The sequence below is a fragment of the Emydura macquarii genome, unplaced genomic scaffold (assembly GCF_026122565.2).
Source record: "Emydura macquarii macquarii isolate MOO-44397 ecotype Brisbane River unplaced genomic scaffold, CSIRO-AGI_Emac_v2 contig_602, whole genome shotgun sequence".
NCBI lineage: Eukaryota > Metazoa > Chordata > Testudines > Chelidae > Emydura > Emydura macquarii.
Genome location: NW_027130739.1, coordinates 1 through 10,017, shown reverse-complemented (window position 1 = coordinate 10,017; position 10,017 = coordinate 1). Strand labels below are relative to the sequence as shown.

Here is a 10,017-nt window from a genome sequence, read left to right as displayed (position 1 = left end):
ATTTGAAACACGGTATATCAAATATATCCATAACTTCCATTACATACATCACACATGAACATAAGTATTATCATCTTACCTAATACATTTTAACCTTTCTAACAGTACCTGACATGGCATATCTCACTTGAATTATGATGATTTTGACATATTGATGTGAAACCATATACTAAAGCCCCCCCGCCAATCCAGCCATCGTGACACCCAGAACTTGTGAGTTGGAGCAGATCTTTAGTAAGAAAGCAACACTTCAAGTGAAGTCTCTCGTCTCTGGCCTCTCAGCTCTGCCAGCACCCCGCAGTCTGGACCTACAGCGCTGTGCCCTGGGGTTTGAGTACTGACCCCTGAGAAAAGTCCTCACTAGTACATTGAGTCTGAAGGCTCTTTCCATGCCTGTAGGAGAAAACACAAGCAATATCTAGGACTAGAGCGATACACTGTAAACCTAGTTCATGAAAAATATGAAAAGAAAAAAGTTTGATGTCCTTGGAAGGAAATAGAAAAGTGAAGGTCCCCCTCTCTTTTCTAATGGGGGGAAATGTTGAATGCTTATTTCCCCTCCAAAATTGAATGAAATTCCTCCCTTCCCTCCCCCCTAAAAAAATCAGTATTTGCATTTTGAGTCCCCTCCCCCCAACAAAAAAGGAAAAATGTCAGCCAAATGAAAAACTTTCATTTTGGTCAAAATGGCATTTTCCATTAAAAATCAACTTTGAAAACGAGTTTTCAGCCAGCCAGAGTTTGAATTTTCAGAACTAATGACACCTCGGGAAATCCCATCTCTCTCGCCGGAGGGCTCCAGGTGCAAATTCTGTCCCCGGGACTGGCTGCTTCATGGGGACAAGTGCTACTGGCTGTCTAAAGAGAGGAAAAACTGGATTCAGAGCCGTGATGACTGCTCGCAGAAGCGCTCTCGGATGCTCGTGATCCACAAACAGGAGATGGTTACAGAAAATTATAGGATCATAAAAGTGTAGCTGGAGAGAGACAGGTGTCACTAGAGTACAGCCCCAGTGCAGTGGGGTTTTTATCCAGCCTCCCTCTGCAGTGCAGTGGGGTTTTTATCCAGCCTCCCTCTGCCTCATTTCTCCTTTTCCTCCAGTTAATCAAATGCCACACTGGGGTGTTTTCTCCCCTTCTCGGAGTCTGGCTTATAACCACAGAGTTCAGAACAAGAACAGGACAGATTTTCCAGCCCTGACTTCCCTTCCCAGCTGGCTCCTACAGGCTATACACCCCTAAGGCAGTGGTTCCCAACATGTGATCTGCAGACCCCTGGTGGTCCATGAAGCTACTACAAGGGATCCCCAGAAAAACAACAACAACATCCTCACCAAGGAAATGTACGATCTCAAATAAAAAATAATTTCATATAAGGTGTGTAAATTACAAATTATTACTGAGTGTATATTATTTCTTTGTTATTATGTTAGATTTCCATAAAAAATGAAGTGTAATAAACAACTAGCAGCATGTGGTGATCCGCAAAATGTTTGGTGATTGAAAAGGAGTTTGTACACTAGAAAAGGTTGGGAACTGCTGCCCTAAGGGCTGCCCCTGTAGCTCCACCCAACCTTCACCTTTCAGTCTAGGGACGCCTAGTCACAGGTGAGACTGAACCCAGGACCCCCATAAAGGGACAGCGACACCCAGGCCTGGTACTGGTGTTACCATGTCTGCACAGAGAAAGCCACATTTCCCCATCCCTGCCCTGAGACTCTGCCCGCCCAGGGAAGAGGGTGACTTAGCTCAGGTGTGGATGGGTTCTCCGGCTGGCATCACGGGCAGAGCCACTGTAGCCAAGAGCAGGTATCAAGCGGGAGCGCTAAGGGAATTCTAGCCTGTTACAACACATTCACCCCATTTCTCAGCTTTGCACTCCCCAGAACTTCACACAGGATGTGATACGAGACACAAGCTACATCTGGATTGGACTTAATGTGACACCCCCGGGGGGGATGTGGACCTGGGTGGACGGGTCCCCGTTAGACCCAGCACGGTGAGTGCTGCCTGACGTGTACTGTTGGATGGATGTTTGGGGAAAGCTCCATTGTGTGACTTGCTGATGTTCAATGTACAATGTCTGTCTAAAGCCTCATCTACACTTGAAAGTTTTCCCAGCCTGGTTACGTTGGTTAAAGGTATTTCTGCTGTGCCAGCAAAGGCCTTGGTTTAGCCGCCCCTGTACCTACACCGATCGGAGAAGCTCTCCTCTAAGCATGGGTAGAGGATTCAATGCAGCACTGTAAATGTAGACCATCCCTTAGTCTGAGCCTCTGCCATGGAGTTTTTAAATAGTTGCCATACCGCAAAGGAGACTGTTAGAAATAACCAAACAGGTTGTCCCGGGTGTGGACTGGGGAGACAGAACTCTTTATTGCCTGCTTGTTTCACCTCGATGTCGCAAGTGAGCAACGAGGGGGTCACTTTACAATCCTTTTATCCATAACAGTATGTAAATGTATCCATTTCCAGCAACTCCCCATAGACCCTTATGTGGTTACAGTGACACGTATAAAATGAGTATTAACAACTACATAATGAATACAATTATACTCGCCCTCTGTTTGTTGTTTACAGGATTGCCATACAGAGTGCAGGCACATCACCATAAAACTTACTAACATTCTTTAAAGTGCGCAATATGCAAGGGAGGGAAAGAAGATAATACTCTGTTCCCACCAAAGACCTTGAGCAGGAGGGGGAATAGTTATTTGTTAGCCTCCTTCCTTGAGCAGATGGTTAGGAAGGGAGGAGAAGAAGAGAGATAACAAACTCTAGCTAGAATTTGCACCAAGTAACAGAAACAAGGTTTTGCCTGTGCCATGACTCCATTCCCTGTAGCTTAGGCCTGATTACTTGTCCAGCTTTTAACTCTTTACTGTCCTACATAGGCATTTTATCCTTGTGACAGCTCCGTTTAATTTCCATCCAACAAGCATCCTTCTGCTTATGTGGTTCCTCTTTTTGGAGTTAAATGTTACTGTTGGGGGCTTGTTTGGTATTTTTCTCTCCGCTGCCCCACCAGGATGCTAAAATGTAATTTACACTGTGGTCACTATTACCAGGCCGTTCAGCTATATTTACCTCCTGTGCTCCCATGAGAACTAAATCAAGAATCCCCTCTGCCTTTGTGGGTCCCAAGACTAGCTGCTCCAAGAAGCCGTCATTGAGGGGGTCTAGAAATTTTCTCTCTGCAACATGCACCAAAGTGACATTTAGTCCATCTGCTCCAATTACTTAAGTTATTTAGCCCAGTGGAACAGCATCAACATGAAAGACTGAGGGACCCCCCTCCCCACCTCAGAGTATCCCATAGCCCAGTGTTAGCAACTGCTGCTCTAGGAGGTGGGAGACCCCTGTTCAAATCCCTTCTCTGCAGGCACAAAGGGGAGTTGAACTGGAGTCTCCCACTTTCCAGGCAAGTAACTTATAGCCCAGTGGTTAGGGTATCAGGGAGCGCTTGCTTTTCTCTGCCATTTTGTGTGAGTTGGCCTCTGGGGCCCAATCTGTTTAGTGCCCTTTGCGCATGCCTGTTGGATCAGGCCCCCAGGCAGTTATGCAGTGGAACGCCCATCTGCTGCTGGTTCCTGCATCGCACTGGGGTATAGGCAGCCAGCAGCCAGAGGGAGGCAGCAGCGCACATGATGAGAATCACATAGCAAATTTATACTTTGAAAATGTAGGCACTGAGCGGTTTGGTGGCAGCTGAGCTGGGGTTTTGTGAATCCCGGGGGCTGAGAGTCTGGGATGCAGGTACCGAAAGTGGCCGTTCGGTTCTTCAGTCCCTCTGTGAATCCAGCCCTCACTGTGCATCCGGAGAAGCCCTCAGGTTCCCTGCAGCCGTCCCTTACACTGGTCCCATTGTGCAGGTTTCCTCTCACCCAGGAGGCTCAGCCTTGGTTTTTCAAGGAAAGCTGAGAGGCAAGAGCTCAAGGTGGCTGCTTCCAACCAGCCAGTACCAGGTCACCAGCCCCCTGAGTTTCAGCCTTGTTGGTTCCTTGCCAGACACCCCCCAACTCATCTCACATGCTGGGATGTCATCTCACCTGAAGCTCTGCAGGAAAGTTATAGAGATGAAGGTCACCATCAGAGTCAAGCATCCCATTAAAGAAGGAAGCTCAAGAAAAATATCATCTCTGGGTCTTTAACAAGGAAAGGGAAGCACAATGACAGCAACTTTCTCTTTAATTCTGCAGCTTCTCAGTTCTGGACTCTGCTGACAGGACCAGCTGCAGGCAGCTAAAAGGCACTCAGATTCAGTCTGAGAGGTGAGGCTTTGAGCTCCAATGGATCTGCCAGAAAGAAGCTGCTGTGATATAAACTGTGGGACAAAGGAGCTGTAATTGTGTTTTCTAAAGAAAAAAGCTTTCCTGGGGTGATTTTAAGACAGTGAAAGCTGAGGCTGGCACCGTGGCCCTTTTCTCAGGCAGAATCCCTGGTGCTGCTGAGGCTGGGCTGGAAAGGCCGATTTGAGCAGTTTTACTGGCAGACAAAAGAGGTAGCAGAGGTGGGTGTGCAAAAGGTGCAAACGGCTTTTCTAGTTTCCACCAAAACCGACCATGTTCTGCCCAGGGATGCTCAGACCATTCCCTGCTGTTCTGGAATTGATCAGATGTGGTGTTGAAGAGAGATCACTGGCAGGTTTTTCCAGGATTAATCTTAGAATACTCTTGTTATGAGCCTCCATCCACAGCTGTCTCCTTTGCCTTTGTGAATGCACTGGGTTTGGTGCAGATCCAGTATCTCTCACCAGCGCACCGTGAGCTGCTGACCCCACCCTCATCGTTCAGATATGTGCACTCACCGTCTCCTGCTATCGGGAACCTGCAAGACAGAAGCCACAGAGCTGGTGGCAGGTAGAAGTTGGGCGTTTCCCGTCAGTCATGGACAGGGGGAGACATTCCCACAGTGCAGAGAACTGCTGCATTCACAGCCCCTCAGGATTCCCCTTCCTGCAGCAGCAACAGGCCCCAGCCCAGTCCCACCCCCCCACCCCCCCGCAGAAGGGGGCAGTGGGGCAGCAGGGCCAAGAGAGGTTCTAAGATCAACTGTCCTCCATGGAGCCCTTATGCTGGGTGGATATTTTAACCCCAGTTCCTGCCCCTACCCACCCAGCTGGGCTTGGAGGGGCCCCTGCAGGCCCAACCCGCCCCAGGGAGAGGTTCCAGGAGAGTGTCAGCGAGGGGAGGAGCAGCAGTAACGTCACACAGAAGAGCTGGGGACAGGACACCCTGTGCAGTTTACATCAACTGTCAGGGCAGACTGGGGGGGGAGGGCTGAAGCGAAATGCCAGCAGCACAGAGACTGCAGCACAATCCAGCGGCCGATGCGTGACCCCAGTTGTTCATGCAGTGCTTCCCTTGAGAGCTGGAGGCCAGCACCCCAGACCTGGGAACAGGGCAGGATCCAGGCAATCTAGGGCCACAGGCAAATTGTGCCCCCTTGTCCCATCCTGGCTGCAAAATATCACATGCTGTGCTGGGAGGAGGCCCTGCACCACTTCTTGGGCAGGCCGGGATCTCCCCTCCCCCAGATCACCAGCCTCTCACTCCAGGTGGGTTGGGATCTGTCCCAGGGAAGGGAGAACACAGGCTACACCCACCTGAGCAGATGGCTGTGGGCAGCGAGGAAGGACTTTGAGGGGAGAGGCGACATGACAGCAGCATCACTCCATCAGAGCTCTGATGGGCCCCCACAGGGCAGCAGATTTCAGGGTTAACACCCCACTGAGATGCATGGAGCAGTTTCCCCTCTCAGTGCTACTGTCTCAGGCTTTTGGCAGACTCAGGCAGGCATTGCTGTGTTAGTTCTTCTCCGGAAAGGGAGGGTGGGTTTCAGAGCCCAAAAGCCCACACAGCTGTTTTTAGCACCATAGCACAAGCCCGAGTCTGTAGCCCCAGCTCTGTGGCTCGTTGCCATGGGTGGTTTTTTGCAGTGTAGACGTACGTTGAGTGCTCAGGACATTAGCGCTACATTTGCAGTGCAGGGGGAGCATGGCTCCCAGCCCAGGGAGACAGGCTCGTGCTAGCTCGGCTTCAGCTAGTGGCAAAAAATAGCAGTGTGGCTGTTGTGGCATAGGTGGTGGCTGGCACTAGCCACCTGGTCTTTGACCCTAAGGCCTGGGCAGGATTGGCTACCCCAAGGTAGTACCTGAACCACAACATCCCCACTGCTATCTGTGCCAGTCTACCCAGGCTGGGAGGCACGGTACCAGTCACAGTGCAGACAGACTCCCAAGCAGGCTTGCTAACAGATGCCCCGTGATGCAATCACAAAGCCAGGCTGCTGCCTACATCAGGGCATTCTTGCTGGAATACGTGACAATATTTGACTGGGATCAAACAACAGGTCATCCACTGACCGGCTTCCTAAGCCTCCTCTGGGCCCATTTTCCAGCTTCTCACCAACCACAAAGGGCTTTTTTATAAAATGCAGTTCAGCTGTAACACATCAGACCAGCCATATTGGGTCAGACCAATGGTCCATCTAGCCCAGCGTCCTGTGCCAGCGCCAGGTGCTTCAGAGAGAATGAACAGAACAGAACAGGGCAATTATCGAGTGATCCATCCCGTCGTCCATTTCCAGTGCCAGTCTTTTTAATCTCTCCGCATATGGAAGCTGTTCCATCCCCCTAATCATTTTTGTTGCCCTTCTCTGTACCTTTTCCTATTCTAATGTATCTTTTTTGAGGTGAGATGACAAGAACTACACACAGTATTTGAGGTGTGGGTGTCCCATGGGTTTATATAGTGGCATAAGGATATTTTCTGTCATATTATCTCTCCCTTTCCTAATGGTTGCTAACATTCTAGTAGCTTTTTTTTGCCTGCTGCTGCACATTGAGAGGATGTTTTCAGAGAACTATCCACAGTGACTCCAAAATCTTTCTAGAGAGATAACAGCTCATTTAGACCTGATCTACACTATAGAGTGAGGCCCTGTCTCTACTGCTGATGGAAGTCAACTTACTTTAAGTCGACTTTCAGCAGCCGATTTTTAGAAATCGCAGCAGCTTGTATACACTATGCTGTTTGCGCAGGTCTCCAGCATTTACACTGACGAGCCTTAATTCGAATTGCAAAGCAGTGCACTGTGGGTAGCTATCCCACAGTGCAACTAGCCACGGTGGCTGTTGGGACGAGTGTCATCGTCCCATGATGCAACGCTGCTTCCCCCTCCCTTCGTCCCCCCCAAAACAAGCAGGAAAAGTATTTTCATGCCTTTTTTTTTTTACTCCCGGTGATCACCATTGCTGCAGAGACATGGAGCCAGCTCAATTCTGCACTATTATTGAGAGCGTGACAAATACATCACTGCTTATCATTTATTATTTTCAAAATAGAGCAAGAAGCCAAAGTACAGACAACACCGATGCCACCAAGGCTGCCCTGCTACAAGCCACCGAGCGGAACAATTCCTGATTGCTGCAGGCTGTAACGAGTCATCTGCAGTCTGTGGAGTGCCAGTTTTGGTCCCAGGAACCAAGTACAGACTGGTGGGACCGTATTGTTATGCAGCTGTGGGATGATGATAAGTGGCTGAAAAACTTTCATATGCGAAAGGCAACTTTCCTGGAACTGTGCTCGGAGCTGGCCCCGTCCCTGAAGCGTGTGAACACTCACTTGAGATAAGCTCTGATGGTGGAGAAGAGAGTCTCCATCGCTCTGTGGAAGCTGGCAACCCCCGACTGTTACTGCTCGGTTGGGAATCAATTTGGAGTTGGTAAATCTACAGTGGGCACTGCCACGAAACAAGTGTGCAGTGACATAAATAGACTTCTGCTACGAAGGCTAGTGACTTTGGGAAATGTGCTGGATATATTGGAGGGGTTTCCACAATGGGGTTCCCAAACTGCGGGAGGGAGGGGGCCATTGATGGGATGCACAACCCTATCTTAGCACCTGCTGACCTAGCAACCAAGTACATAAACCGCAAGGGGTACTTTTCCATGGTCCTGCAGGGGCTTGTGGATCACAGGGGTCGTTTCACTGCTGCTATGTTAAACCTTCACACAGAGGAACTGCAGAGAGCGTGGCGGGGAAAGTCTCTGCTGAAAACACAGATGTGCTGCAGGCAGCGGGATACCAGCAGTGTTCCGCCATGATGCAGGCTCCCTTGATTGCAGCAAAGTATCCTACCATGGAGGGAGGAACAAGGCAGCCCTCCCCTGAAAACTTTTGCAAAGAATAAGAGATTACATATGTGAAAATTTCTGTGTGACATCACCTGACGATAAACGTAGCATTTATCATCACGTAAATAAACTGTTCCCTGGGAAACACCCCAGTACAGTCACTGAAATGCCTGAAATCCCCTTCCTGCCCCCCCCCCCCCCACCCAGTGTACAAGGACAGAAATGCTAAGAAGAAAAAAGAACTCACCAGATGTGCCTTCCCCGGGATCATTAATGCTGTCCTGTGTGCTGCTGGGGTCAGGAATACGTCCTGACTTTCAGGGAGAACAGACACCCCGCTCTCCTGCACCCTCCTCTCTTTAGCCTCCTCCTCCCCTTCGTCCACGGAGTCCTCATCTAAATGGCTGTTAGCTTCCCTGGCTTTCTGATAACACTGATGAAGCTCCTTCATCTTCACACGGCACTGCTGAGTGTCCCTCTTGTGTCCCTTCTCCAGCATGCCCCTGGGATATCTCCCCATAAAAGTCCAGATTCCTTCTGCTGGCTCTGAGCTGAGCCAGAACGGACTCCTCTCCCCACAGCCCGATGAGATCTAAGACCTCTGGTCGACTCCATGCTGAAGAGCATTTGGGCTTTGCAGCAGCCATGCGGAGAACAGTGACAAAGCTCTCTCCATGCTGGCAGCACAGGAAATGAAAATTCAAATCTTCCCGGGGCTTGAGGGGAGGGAACATTTCCTGGTAGTGTGACCACAGAGCAGCACACTGCGACTGTCCAGAGCGGTCAAAATGGGGCATTGTGGGATACCTCTTGGAGGCAAATAAATTTGATTTAAGTGAAGTTATGTCTACATTGACACTAATTCGAATTAACAAATTTGATTTAGGCGCTACGCCACTTGCAAAGGTGGTCTTATTAAGTTGATTTTCAAGGGGACTTAATTCGAATTAACAGTGGTGCCAGTGTAGACGCAGGTGTACGTAGGCTGACGTAAGTGACTTTAAGTCGACCTAAGTCACCAGTGTAGACCAGGTCTTAGATCGATGTAAGACAAGTTATGTTGACCTAACTCTGTACGTGTCTACACTAACATACAGTTCCCACTGATGTAAGTCACCTGGGACACTGAATTATTAACTCCACTGCTGCAAGAGGTGTAGTGCTTAGGTGGATGTAGTTAGGTCGATGCAGTGTCCGTGTAGACACTGTGTTGCTCACATCACCTGTTGCTGTGAGCCCCGCTGCCCGGGTTCATAAGAACCCAAGTGCTCTTGGGCTGTTTCCATAACACTGCTTGGTGGGTCAGCCTGAACTCAGTATCGCAGACACCGGGGACCCAAAGCCCGGGGAATTCATAGAGAGAGAAAAGACTCACGAGTGGTTGAATTCGGTGCCATGGGCCCATTTCCAGGGCTGTCCTGGGTCCCTCTGGAGGCCGATCCAGTGGTCAAATTTCCCTTTGTAGCGCACCATGAAATCCTACAAACAGCAGAGGGAGAAGTGGGGTCAGAGCCCAGACCCTGCTGCTCCCCCAGGTTCTGTGCAGGGAATCCCAGTGTACACTGAGGGGCTGTTTCCAGGGAGTGGCTGGGGATTTTCTCCTCCCTTTTGCACTGTCCTGGGTAATTCAGTATTATCCCTCCCACCCCAAACACAGCTCCCCCTCACCCCAATTTTGTCTGGGCTGCAGCAGCTGTTGGGTGCTGCTGGGTCTAAGCTGTTCCCTCCTCCCCCCAATGCAAGGCCACATTCTCTGCCAAAGCCTCCCCTGACAGAGCAGCTGAGCACCTCTCACCATCGCAGGAGAAGGAGAGAGATGATCTCACTGGGGGATGCAGGGAGAGGCCAGCACAGAGCAAAAATGCCTTCCTCCTTCCCCA

At 49.9% G+C, this 10,017-nt stretch overlaps 1 protein-coding gene and 1 long non-coding RNA gene across 2 annotated transcripts; one reads left to right on the top strand and one right to left on the bottom strand.

Moving 5' to 3' along the window:
* Nucleotides 1-758: 758 nt before the first annotated feature.
* Nucleotides 759-2,614, top strand: LOC137148209 (killer cell lectin-like receptor subfamily F member 1). The gene is made up of 3 exons (XM_067540856.1): nucleotides 759-944; nucleotides 1,887-1,999; nucleotides 2,581-2,614. Exons 1-3 carry the CDS (start codon nucleotides 759-761, stop codon nucleotides 2,612-2,614), a joined length of 333 nt encoding a protein of 110 aa, XP_067396957.1.
* Nucleotides 2,615-3,178: 564 nt separating this feature from the next.
* Nucleotides 3,179-10,003, bottom strand: LOC137148208 (uncharacterized). Its single transcript, XR_010918475.1, has 3 exons — nucleotides 9,933-10,003; nucleotides 9,513-9,616; nucleotides 3,179-4,827 (listed from the first exon to the last, which is right to left on the bottom strand). It is a non-coding gene; the product is annotated as an uncharacterized lncRNA (long non-coding RNA).
* Between the last annotated feature and the right edge of the window lie 14 nt (nucleotides 10,004-10,017).